The sequence below is a fragment of the Diaporthe citri genome, assembly GCF_014595645.1.
Source record: "Diaporthe citri strain NFHF-8-4 chromosome Unknown scaffold_1, whole genome shotgun sequence".
Classification (NCBI taxonomy): Eukaryota; Fungi; Ascomycota; class Sordariomycetes; order Diaporthales; family Diaporthaceae; genus Diaporthe; species Diaporthe citri.
The window spans coordinates 12019597-12033869 of record NW_025064846.1 but is presented as its reverse complement, the minus strand read 5'-3'; the positions used below and the strand labels follow the sequence as shown (position 1 = coordinate 12033869).

General features: G+C 26.7%; 1 protein-coding gene across 1 annotated transcript; it reads right to left on the bottom strand.

Annotated features, from left to right (window-relative positions):
- Nucleotides 1–10: 10 nt before the first annotated feature.
- On the bottom strand, nt 11–1198 carry INS49_003125 (uncharacterized protein; the record flags this gene model as incomplete). Its single annotated transcript, XM_043163921.1, has 1 exon — nt 11–1198. One exon carries the CDS (start codon nt 1196–1198, stop codon nt 11–13), a length of 1188 nt encoding a protein of 395 aa, XP_043032427.1.
- Between the last annotated feature and the right edge of the window lie 13075 nt (nt 1199–14273).

The following is a 14273-nucleotide window of genomic DNA, read 5'->3' as shown; positions in this document are numbered from 1 at the left end:
AGAGATCAAATTATTTCCAGCGCGCTGAGCTATTGCCACTCTCATGGTGGCTTGCCTCCTCAACAACCCCGTCCTCTAAGGGAATCGATGACGGAATGAAGACAATGTTGTTACTCCTGATACTCTTGTGGACCCATCCAACACGGTGAAAGTGGTCAATCGCATTGACGAGAGATTGTGCCAGGTGGATCCGGTGGCCGAGCGGCATCACGGGATACCTCGCATATAGCTGCAAGAGTGTCGTGGGCTGGACTTTATCCTCCATTTCGAAAGGGATCTTGAAGACAAGCCCGATCTCACGTCGAACTTCGTTGTGAAAGAAGCCCTGACAGGGAAGGACATGAAAGTTAAGCGGCTCGGCCTGGCAGAGTAATTTGGCCATCCTCTGGACCTGCGTATGTGGTCCTGGGAGCTGCTCGTCCTGGGGGCTTTCATCGTAGTAAAAGATTTCTATCAGGACCCGGTCCTGCCCCAGCGTGGCAAGCTTTCGTGTTGAGACATCGTCCGAGTTCCTGTCGTACCGCAGCTTCTCGCTCGGGATCTCTGTCGCTTCCTCAGATCCCCCCGTAGGGCTTAGCACGGCCTTTCGCAGAGAAAGAGCACCCCTCGTACCCGTCGTCGCGATCAACGGATCCTGTTCTGCCAATTGCTGGTCGGTCTCGTCGAGGTCTTGTAACACCGGGGTCTCGACGGCACTGCAGACCGCAGAGACGGACCGTTGGATCGCACCGAAGTCAGTCTGGGCCACCCGTGTAGTCCTGTCCTCGACTTCCGAAGCCTGATCGTGCTCGGCATGCTGGGAGGTGAGCGCCATGGTCGTGTGGAGACCTCGCAAGGCCTGCACGATCTCATTTTTCGCAGACTGGCTCAGTTTTCCGAGCATGGACCCAGGGGTGAAGGCTCCGTCTTGCAGTCCTTCGAGTTGGCGGGCCCGGAGTACCAGGGCCTCGATGTCCACAGCTGCGATCTCCTTTGGTGCTGCCACCTTCAACCAGTTGGCGATCGTCTGTCCTTTGATATCGTCAGCCAATGAAACGAGGAAGACCATGTATCCAGCGGGTTTCTTAGAGAAGCCTTGCGGCTGTGGGTCTTGAAGTCGTCGTAGCCGTATCTTGGTGTCAGATTTCTGAGCAAAGTCATGGAACACAGGGGTTTCTATACCCTCCGCGGCCGTTCGATCAGCTAAATCCCGGTGCATGGTCTTGGGGCGATCACTTGCCCGTGATTCTGTTGTTCTCTCTAATCTTGTCGGCGAGGGTATCGGTGTAGACTCCCAACTCAGCCATTGGCTTGAGTTCTTTGATGAGAATGCGGGTAAAGGACGAGTTGCTCGGCGCCACTGTCTTGTTGTTCTTGGCACATGCTGCTATCATTTCAAATCGCCCTGTTTCCTTCACCCCAGAAGCAATGGAGGCTGCGTTGCAACAGTCCAGGATGAGAAGCACGTCTCCTTCGGCGTCGAAGAGCAGTTGCTGGGCAACATGCCACGATAGAGTAGGCCCCCCTTTCTCGAAACTGAAACAAGGGCCCATGAGACACGATTCAAAGGATTCTAAGCGGTTTGAAGGGTCCCAAAGGCATGACTTACGCAGCCCAGCGCGCACGCCCACGCTCATCTGGATCGCAGTGTCCAGCATAGTACACAATAAGCAAAGAATCTTGCTTGGAGTGATTGTCCACAGTATTCATGATCTCCTTCTTCAATGATGACTTGTGTGTTCCGTCCTTTGGAATTTGAAATGTTGAGATTTCAAATCGGAAGTCATTTTCAAGAAGGGCCTTCAAAGTGCCGACTTCCTTTTCCGGGTGGATGTCATTCTCCTGCCACCAGAGCAGTAACGCGTGTACTGTAGAATAGGCATTACGATGAGCGATGTTGGCAAGTACGACCCTCGCACTTAGAAGGCTACTTTAGTTATCCCCTCCGGGGCACGTAGCCTCTTAAAACTTAGACAGAATAATATCAATACATAATTGCTTCCTATACAATTATTATATATATAAGAAACCTATTAATACTAATTAATAATTATAAGCATTATAAATTAATAAGGTAAAAAAGGTAACCTTATAAAGATTTCCTTAATTTAAAAATTACATCCTCTTTATTAATAAGCGCTATATAATAATAATTACTTCTTTAAGCCTCCCTATATTATTAAATTTCCTAAGCAAATATTATAAAAATTAAATAAATTAAATAGCATTCCCTGCAATATTTATATATATATTTATTGCTATTTAAGAAATATATATTTATTATGCATAAAACTTTATTAAAAATAAACCTATTTTTAACTCCTTTTTAAAACTTAATAAAACTTAATAAAGCTTTATTTTATTAATAAATAAAGCTTATAATTATTATAATTGCTAAAGTTAATGCAATGCTATATGTTTTGGGCTGGCCCCAAAGGGGCTGCAGGCTGGCTAGCGCCTTCTTCCATAAGCTAGTTTTGCTAGCAACCTTATAGCTATCTAAGCCAAAAGGTACGTAATAATCCAAGCTCCCTTGGATTACCTAGCCACACTATATAAGGCTTAGGCTTCCAGCCCAAGCCCATCACACTATATTATAAATAAGCATAAGTTATGCATTATGCTTTTAATTAATATAAAAGGACTTAATAATAAGAAAAGGCCTTAGCTTTTAAGGCCTAAGGGAATTAATAACTTCTTCCTTTTAATAACTATAACTTACTTACCATTAAACTATTATTATTAATTTATTTTTAAATATTATTTATTTTATTAATATTTCTTTATTTTATTAATTTCACTTTTTATAATGTTTACTATAAAAACCTATAACGTAATTTACCACCAAGTAGCAAATATTACTAAGTAGTGGATTTTTCTAACTTTATTCAACTTTTATTAATTATAACACTATATTAAGGTAAATAAATTAATAAAAAGTTAATATTAATTAATGCTAACTATATTTAATTCTTTATTTTTAATTAATTTTATTAATTTAAAGGGGTTAAAGGTAATATAATATAATTAGAAATTATTAAGGTTTTAATGAAATAAGTTATTTTTAATGCTAATTACATCCTTAATTTTTATATTAATCCTATATTAATCCACTTAATTAAATATTTAATGCATAAGAAATTAATAATAAAAATGTATATTCTTTATTTAAAAAAGATAAAATATTTTTAATTATTTAAGCTATTAAGATCTTTAATATTCTTAAAATAACTTTATATTATAAAATAAATTAATAATGCAATCTTAAAAAATTATATATTAAATAATATAAACTTAATTTAATTAAAAAGTAAACGCTTATTTAATATATTTATAATGGGCTTAGGCTATTGCCCAAGCCGTAATGCATGCCCGTGCCGAGCTCACATTGCACCCAACCCTTTCACGTGATGGGGCACACACTTAAAAGATAAATCCAGAGTTAAGCCCTTTTAAGGCTTAACTTACTTTTTAAATATTGCAATTTATAACTTTTTTTAAGTATTTTTTAATAAATGCTTAAAGCCAACCTATAATATTAAATTACAATTTCTAAATTATATTAAGGGAGGATACTTATATTATAAAGGCAAACAACCTTATACCTAAAATGTTAACCTTTTTATAAGATATAGCTAAAAATTCCCTAACTTACTTTAATATTAAGCTATAAAAACGCTTAAAAAGCGCCTTACCCCTTTTAGCTATTTATAATAATGCCTATTAATATTAATAATAATGCCGCTATATCTTTCCTTATGGCAATACTTTACCAACTTGCAAAGCTTAAAATGCGCATAAACCCTTTTAATTTATTCTTAATTTAATGCAAGCTGCTTTTAATTAAGCCCCCATTTAATAATAATTAAGATAGCTTTTTAGTTTAAAAGATTATAATACAACATAAGCTGTAAATTAATATAAACTTTATTAAAAGTTTTTAAAAATATTAAATCTTTTTATAAAGTTAGCTATTTATTAAGATATAATTATACATTATAGCATTTTATAAGCAGAGTAAGCTTTAAAACGGCTTTAATATAAATAAATTCTTTAAATATTTAAAGCGCTATTATAAAAACCTATATTAATAAGTAGCTGCTTTAACTAAGCTTAAGATATTTTAAATATAAAATTATAATGGCTTTACTTAATTTTATATTTAATTTAAATAACTAATAATGCAAGCTAAGGGCCTTAAGTAATTAAACAAAATAAAGCTAAATTACTTTTATAATTAGCTTTTTTTATAGCTTTATAATAAGGCTATTAAGGCATTAATCTTATATATAGATTATAATAAAGCAATAAATATATATCATTAAATTATTTATAAGCTAAAGGCATAAAACCTTAAATGCTAATAATATATAGGCTTAACCTTATGCCCCTTAAAGCTCTTAGCTTAAGAGTAATAAATAATAGGTTGGAATATAGTAATAATAAATATAATTATAATAGGTATAATAAGGGGCTAAGGCATTAAAAATAAGGGGCTGCAAAAGCATTAAGGCGCCTCTTCCTTTTAGCTAGCTAACGGCTAAGCTAAAGTACTCTGGATTTCTAAGTTTAAAAGGGAGGCTTAGCAAGGGCATAAGGCATGCCTATATTACAACTAATAAGGATACTTTATAATAAACTATAAACTCCTTTTTATAATTATATTAACCTAAGTTTAAGTTATAAAGCTAGCTATACCTTATAAAGAGAACTTTATTAACCTTAAGGGAAAAAACTAGCTTTTAAGTAAAGTTTTGCTTAAAAACATAAGCCCCCTTTATAAACCTAATTTATATAGAAATAATATTAATAAGTATAAAATAAATTAAATAAGCTTTCTTTCTTAATTCTTATTATTATAAATTATAAGCATATTATTATTACCTAAATAAATAATAAATATAGCTATTATGCCATTATAAATAAGCAATAAGCATAAAAGGTAAAATTAAAGTTAATAGCTTTACTTATTTTAAAAAACTTAAAAATAGTTATTAGCTTATTGCAAAGCCAATATATTATATATATAATATAGCTTTCCTTAAATATTAATGCATAATAAGCCCTTATCTTAACTTATATAGTTTTAAGCATGGCTTATTTCTTTTTACTAAGCCTACCTTAATTACGTTATTATAACGTTCTGCTAAACTTAACTTATAGCCATATAATAATTAGCGCAGCTTAAGGGATAGTTATAAAGGAGGAGAGCTAGTAAGATATAAGTAATTTAGCCTAGTTAATCTTTAAAGCAGTTATAAAGGCGTAAATAAATTGCTTATCTTGCAATAAGATAGTGGATATTACCTTAATAAAAATAAACTTAAGTAAGGTTATATAAATTCTTTAAGCTATAGCTCCTTAAAAGAGAGATAATAATAATATGAAATAGTATAAGGCTAAGCCCTTGCTAAAGGAAATGCAGGACTTTACTAGTTTCTTTAATAAGGAATAAGCTTTCGCCTTTTATTATATTAAGGTTAATTTAATTACTATATTTATTTATTATTAGCAAAGAATAAGTTCGCGCTGGCATTGCTATAGGGCTTATTATATAATATGCCTTAGGATTAGCTATTTAAGCTATAGAAATAAGTTATAAAACTTTATAATAAGGGCTAAATAAAAGCTAGCTTTTTACCTATAGCGGCCTTAATCCTTTTAATATGCAAGGTAAATAAAGGGTAGCAATTTTATATAAATTACTATGCTCTTAATAAAATAACTTAGCAAGATTATTACCCCCTTTTCTTTATTAAGGAAATATTATACTCTTTCTTTAATGCTTAATAGTTTATAAAGCTAAATATTTATGCGGCTTTTTATTAAATATAAATAGTAAAAAGGTAGGAGCATTTAACGGCATTTTAAATTTAATTTAAGTTATTTAAATAGCTAATTTATCTCTTTAATTTATTTAATGCACCTATTATATTCTAGTAATATATTAACTTAATCTTAGCTAATATTTTAAAAAACTATATAATGATATATTTAAATAATATATTAATATTTTCCTTAGGCTTAAAGAGAAATTATATAAGGAAGGTGCGGAAGGTTTTATATTATTTATAAAATGTTGGGTTAAACTTAGATTAAGATAAGTATAAGTTTATAGTAAAGGAGGTAAAGTACTTAGGCTTTATTATTATAGCTAAAGTAAGCATTTAAGTAAATTTAAAAAAGGTTAAGGTAATTTAGAAATAAGAGGTACTATAAATAGTTTATAATATTTAAAGCTTTATAAGGTTTGCAAACTTTTATTATAACTTTATTAAGAACTTTTTTAAGATTATTAACTCCTTCCTTTATTTTATTATTAAAGGAACTTTTTTTTAATAAAGAAGTGAAAAAAATATAGCCTTTCGCTACTTTAAAGTAATGTTTATAAAGATATTAATTTTAGCTAAATAGGATTTAAATTTAGGTGCAATAATAAAGATAAATTGCTTAAAAATAGCTTTTAATGCATATTTATTAATTTAAAAAAAGAGGGCCCTTTATTTAATTACTTATTACTTTATAAAGCTTTCTTTAATATAATAAAATTATATTATTTATAATAAAGAGCTATTAATAGTAATTAAGGCCTTAAAAGCATAATTATTTATGCTTTAAAGTATATTTTGCTTATTTATAATATTTATAAATTATAAAGACTTTAAGTACTTTATTAGCCCTTAACTTCTTTTAAAAAGGCAAGCTTAATAAGCTAAAACTTTATTCTTTTTTCATTATGATTTTTAATATTGTTTAAGGATGTAAATATAGTATCTTAATGCATTATTATGGTAAGAATAAAACAAAATAACCTTAAAGGAAGATTATATAATTAAAATGCTTTAATTAATCTTAATAATAATCTTTAATATTTATGCTATTATGCTTATAAAGCTATAGCTATTTAATAAATTAATATTAATTATGCTTTAAAATAAAGAAGTTTAATAAAACTTATAATATAAAATTTGCTATAAAGTAATTATATTTAATTAGCAGTGGTTCTTTAAAAAGGCTAAGATAACGGCTTAAATTGCTAATTATATCCTTAATATATATAGCGTGTTTTAATTTTAAAGCTAGTTATAGCTCCTAAGTTAAGAATTACTTATTATATTAATATTATAATAAACTTATAACTTTTTTATAATAAAGCATTTAAGATAAGAAGGAACCTTTTAAATCCTTTTATGCAACTTTTATTAAGATAATATATTGCAAGTAGTTTAGCATTTTATTTAAAATTATAATATATACCATTAAACCTAGCTTAATTAATAGCTATAATAAGGCTTGCTTTGCTTTATCCCTCCTTTAAATTATTATTAATTTTAAATATTTATTAACTTTATAATAAACTTATTAGCCTATAAAGGCAGCTTGCATTACTTAATAATTATTATAAATTGCCTTTTAAAATAAGTTTTCTTAAAAGCAATATACTTTATAATTATAAAGAATTATATATAACACTTTATTACTTTATAATAGCACTATTATAAGTTCCCTATGTTTATTATTAATAATTAAGGCTTTAATTAAATAGGAGCGTTCTAAGCTTTTCTATGCACCTAGGTAGGCATGGAATGCCTTTTATTTACAATATATTACCCTGAAATAAATAGCAGCATAAAGCGGATAAATTAAAAAGTATAAAAGTATTTATATAATGTTATTACCTTTTTATAAGATAACTAGGCTAATTACTTCTTGGCTTATTAAATGGTGTTAAATAATAGGGATTTAATAATAACTGGTTAAAGCCTAAATTGGCTAGTAAATAGGTTTAACATACAGGTAGTTCTAGGCCCCCTGGATATAATAATATTTGCAGCCAGTCTTAAGGGCTAGGCGGCTATGTTTTTAAATCATTTCCGGACCGGAATGAATATTGCCTAAGCCATTATTATTTTTACTTAGCAATAATAAAAGTGGATAGCTAATAAACGCCGCTAAACGGCGGAAAGGTTTTGCATTAATAACTAAGTATAGCTATCCCTAAGGTACTTTTAAATTACCTAATTAATAAAGAAGCTTAACTAGCTATATTAAAAATATATTATAATAAATATCTCTATGCTTTAAATAGTTATCTTAAATATATTAAGCTAAATTTATTTTATCTTTAATATTAATTAAGTTAAGCATGTTATAAAGGATTTACTATTTACTTAAACATTTATAAATACCTAGCTAAATATTATATTAATTTTAAATAAAGTAAATAAGGGTTAAAATAAGGAGTATCTTATAAAGAAAATCCTAGTAGTTAAGAATGCACTAAGGCATTTATAAAATGGTTTCCTTAAGAGGCAAGTTTATATTAAATAAAAAGGCTGGAATATATTAATATAAAAACCCTTTAGGAATTTATAAGGGTTAACGGCCCTTAACTTATTTAAGGCGCGATAAGGGGATGCCATTACCTATAAAAAATTGCTTATTTAAGGTAATTATAAGGTAGGCTTGCATTAAGCTTAATAAGCTTATTTAAAAGCATAATATAAAGTAATAAGGGTTATAGGTAAGGATAGAATAAAGATAAGTAAGATTTTATTATGTTATTATAAGTTATTTAAATAAGGCTGTAAGGTAAGCCTTAGGTATTTATTATGCTTAAGCAAGGCGCAATAATAATGGAATTTAAACCCATAACCTTATTTATATATAAACATTCCTAACTAATTAGGACTTATTATGCACCTACCTAATAAATAAACTAAATCCCCCTTTTATAAAAACTAAGTAGCATATTAAGCCAAAAGAAAACTAAGCTATATAGCTGGTTTCCTGCAAGGCAAAACTATATTAAGCATACTACCTTTTTAAAATTCCTTTATTATTATTTATTTAAGTAAGCATATTAAAAATATTTAATTATAAAATTAAAATTATAAGGATTAGTAATAAAGCTATAATAACTTAGTAATAATAAGAGTTAAACCTATAAACTTTTTATTTAAAGATAAAGCTTTTAATTACTTAAACTTATTATGGCTATAATAATGAGCTAAGCTAGTTAATGCTTATAATAAGGGGCATTATAATTAAAGAAGGGCAAGTCCTTAAAGTTTTCCTTTTTATCTTTTTGCTTCTCTTTCTTAAATTTATTATAAGTATAATAGCAATTTAAATTATAACTATGCTGCTTAGCGTTAAAAACTTAGCTAGCAAGGGCATTTAAGGCATTAATTATTATATTAAACTCCTTGCAATAACAATCCTTAAATATATTAAAGCGCACTTAAAGCTAAGTTAATATAAACATAAGAAAAGGATAAAGAGAAGGGTACTTATATTAAGGGTGCATATATTATTAGCGTAATAACTAGCCTTAGCTCTTTAATTATTATTAAGGGTTATAAAGGCATTTACTACTTCTTAAGTAAAGTGGGTTAGCTAATAATTATTAATGCTAATATTATTAATGCAATATATAATTATATTGGCATTAATAGGGAATAAAAATATATTAGCAAGCTATAATGGGGTTAAGGGCATACCCTTAATAGGGTTAGCAAGGGCGTTAATTAAGGCTATGCTATAAGAATAAGCATAGCTGCTTAAGTAAATAATAAGGGCAGCAAGGGGCGGCTTTATTAGCGCAATGCTTATAGCCTTGCAGAAATTAGTAATAATGTGATTAAAGGCTAGGGTAAACATAGCTATATTGCTATAAATAAGAGTAGCAAACTTAACCTACTTAAGGATAAGGATATAGCCATTATTAGCAATAATTACTCCCTTTAAATAATACTATGTATTTCATAATAACGGTAAATTAGTAAATATATGCATATATTAAATATACTTATGCTTATAATAATAATAGCTAATGCAAAATGCATTGCAACCTTTAAGGATATAAATAGGCGGCTTATTAATTTTATAAAAAGTTATAATGCATAATTTATAAGGGAAGAATAGCTGCTTAGTAGATTGCTAATCCTTATTATTAAAATTGCCAAGCACTTAATACAATCCCATAATATAATATCCTTATACTTAATTAATAACTATAATAAACCTATATTAAGAAAGAAATAAGGCAACCTTAGGGGTTATATTGCTAGGGTAATGAGGCAGCTTGCTATCATCACCATTATTAGCAGCGGCTGCATTAAAGCCGCCATGCTAACCATTAAAACCCATAATAAAAGCCATTTTTTATTCTTTTCCTTATGCGGCGAGAGGAAAGCAAGTATTAAGGAGGATATTAAGGGATTAAAAGGGTATTAACAGGCCATAGGAAGGGCGCCTAGTAAATAAAATATAGATAAAGAAGGGTACGTTAAGGAACCGTTAAGGGATTAAGAGGGTATTAACGCGTTAAGGCAATAGCTTCTTAATGAAAAAGGGCGGCCATGAGGAGAGTATAATAGGCGCGAAGATAAATGGCTAAAGAATTAAATCGCGAAAAGGCTAAGAAACTATATAAATATTAATTAAGCTAGGGAAGGCTTCCTAGCTAGGGGTAAAATAAAAGCTAGGGGGGGGTAATTAATATAAATGGAGAAATAACTACAAGGGTAGTGGGAAGGTTGCGCAAAGGCAATAAAATAATGCATGCAATAGGTGCGTTATAATAATAGTATGGTATTAAAAAGAAGAAATTGCAAAGAGAAGTGCGCTCATAGGGAAGTTATCTTAGGCAGCGATAATATATAGTGCAAAGGCAATGGCTGCGGCAAGCAACGCCAATATATTAATAAAGACGCGCTACGGCTTAAGGCCGGCAATATACATAGCCTATGCGTAATTATAATGCATTAATAAAGGATTACATACATAGCAGCAACATTACCACACCATAACAGCACTGCACCATACCAAGCATAGCACATAAATACAGCCAATACAAGAACGGAATAAATAATTATTACTTCCAAGGCGAATAAATATAGCCCTAAGATAAATATACAATAAGGTAAATATATAATTAGCATAAGACCGCGAAAGCCCTAGGTTTAATTCCTGCTGCGCGTAGTATAAAAGTGGAAAGGAGGCTATATAATGGGCTTAAGCTATTGCCTAAGCTATAATACATGCCTATGCCGGGCCCATACTACACCTAACCCTCTTATATAACAAGGCATATACTTAAAAGATAAATCTAAAGTTAGGCCCTTTTAGGGCCCAACTTACTTTTTAAATATTGCAATTTATAACTCCTTTTAGGTACCTTTTAGCAAACGCTTAAGGCCAACCTATAATAATATTATTAATTAAGATGCCTAAGGATTCCCTTTACAACTTTTTAATATAAAAGATATAGCCAACCTTTTATTAATATCTTAAGATAATAAGCATATAAGCAAGTATTAAGCTTAACGCTTTATGAATTTATAACTTAGCTTAAAAACTAAGTTTAACTATCTTTATAATTATTAAAGGGCTCTTTGCAAAGATTTAAAGATTATTAAGAATTAATTTAAGCTTCTTTATAATATAATAGCTAAGTATTAAATTATTAATAACAACCTTTATAACTTTAATAAGATTAGCTTTATAATAAATATAATTACCTTATTAATAATTATTATATATATTAATAAATATAAAAAGGCTAAATTAATTTAACTTAATAATTAAGAATAAGTTATTAATATTAAATATATTAATATAAGTAAGTTATAAATTTTATTATTTATAATTATTTAAAGCGCTTATTATCTTATTAATTAAGTAATAAAGTTAGGTTTTTTAAATAATTAAGTTATTAAGCTTACTTTTAATAAATAAATAAATAATAAAATAAATTTAAAATAAATTTAACACTTTAATAAGCATATTAAGCTAAAAAGAAATGCTAATTATTAAATATTAATTATAAATAACTATAAAAGCTATATATTAGCTAAATTTAATTAATATTATAAGGATAATAAAATTATTATTATTAATATATTATTATATTTATTTTACTTACTTTAATTATTAAATATTGCATTATATTTATCTTTAAAGTATGCATATAATAATAAAATTAACTTTTTTATTTAAGTCTTTATTAACTATATTATTAAATTTAAATTCTTTCTTATATTTAAGGTAGCCTATAATAAGACTTTTATAGCAAACAATATTAAGTTTATATTTAAAGAAGCTAAAATTTCTCTTTAAAACCTTAATTTTATAATTTTTAAGCTTAATATTTACTTACAAACTTTAATATAATTCCTTCTTATTTCTCTTTAAAAATGGGAAACTTAAATATTATTAAATGCTTAATAAACTATTTAATAATTAAGTTTTATTAAAAGCAGGATTTCTACTTATTAAAGGAGCTTTCTTATATTAATTATAAAGGCTATTAATTAAATAATAAAGAGTATATAGGTAATAATATATAAACTTATTATTTTAAAGAATTAAGTTTATAATCTTAAGGATATTAATATAATACTTATTAAATATTAAAGGGCTAAAAAAACTTAAGTATAGCTTAAAAAAGCACTTATTATTAAGAAATCTTAAGCTCTTATTTAAAAGAAATAAAAGGGAAAGTAATTAGCTAATAAAATAAGTAATAATATTAAAAAGGCGGTTTATAATAAATTAATTAAATAATAATATAGTAATTATAACGAAATTAAATATAATATAAAAACTTATAAAAAAGATAAAAAAGGATTTAATTAATTAAATTTTAATTATATTATAGCAAATCCAGCTTAATTAGCATTAATTAATGTAAATATAGCTATTTTATTAATTTGCAATAAACTGCATTTTTAATAATATAATTAGTATTAATTAATGCTAAATGCATATTTCCTATTAAAAATCAATCCATTTAAACTAGCATTATATTTATATTAATGCATTTAAATTAACGAAATTAATTAAAAATAAGGAATTAAATATAATTAATATTAATTAGTGCTAACCTTTTATTAATTTATTTACCTTAACGTAATATTATAGTTAATAAAAGTTAGGTAAAGTTGGAAAAATCCAATACTTAGTAATATCCATTACTTAATAGTAAATTACGTTAAGCATAGCTAATAATATTAAGAAGTTATTAATTCTTATTAAAGGGTATATAATTAATAAAATGCTTGCTTAAACTTTAATTAACTTAGCTTATTATAAATATATTAACTTAAAATTATAGTTTATAACTCTTATATAAGGAGCAATATTAAAATACTTAATTACTTATTTAATAAGTATTTTAATAAGCTATATATAATAAAACCTTTATAATAATAACCTTTTTATTATTTATTGCAAGAACTATATACAAACTTGTGAAAATATAAAAAATACAAAATATAAAATATAGATATAAATATAAATACATAAAATTTTAAAAATACAGATACAGATATAAATATATAAAATTTTAAAAATACAAAATATAGATACAAATACAAATATATATATTTAAATACATAAATACAAAATATAAATATAAAATACATTATATATAAATATTAATTAATTAAATCTAGTATAAATTCTTTTAAAATAAGCTTAAAATTAGCTATTTAAATATATTTTTTTTAATTTTATATCTTTTTTTTCTAAAAAGCTATTACATATAATATAAAAGTACTTTTTTTTAAAAAGAAGCTTATCTTCTTATTTAAGTCTTATCTTATCTAAGTTTTTTTCCCCTTAAATATAAAGCATTTATAGCTTTTTAGTAAATTTAAATATAAATAAAATAAAATAAAAATTTAAAATGCTTAAATTAAATAGAATTTAATTAAAATTTCTTTCTTTTTTAAAATAATAAAATTTAAATTAAATATTATATAACTTATATCTATATTTATATTTTGTATTTTAAATACAAAATACAGATTTAAAATTTTAAAAATACAGATACAAATATAGATATAGATATAAAATACAAGGCCTATATAAATATAAATACAGATATAAATACAGTATTTAAATATAGATATAAATACATGTATTTATGTATTTTATATTTTTAAATACAAAATACACAGATACTATCACAACTCTTACTATATAGCATGAATATAGGTAATATTTAAAGCATTATTAAATCCTTACTAATAATACTTAAAAGTTTTTCTTTAAATACAAGGTATTTATATAAGATATAATAATTAACTTATAGTATTATAATTAACTGCTATAGATTAAGCTAAGGAAAGATTAAAATGGATTAATAATAAGCTTTATAATGCCTTATTAACTTTAAGATTAAATATAAATAAATATTATATATAACTTTAAAGATAATAATTATAAATATAATCCTTATAAGAATTATAAGTAAACTTTAAATAATAATAATTATTAAAAGGATA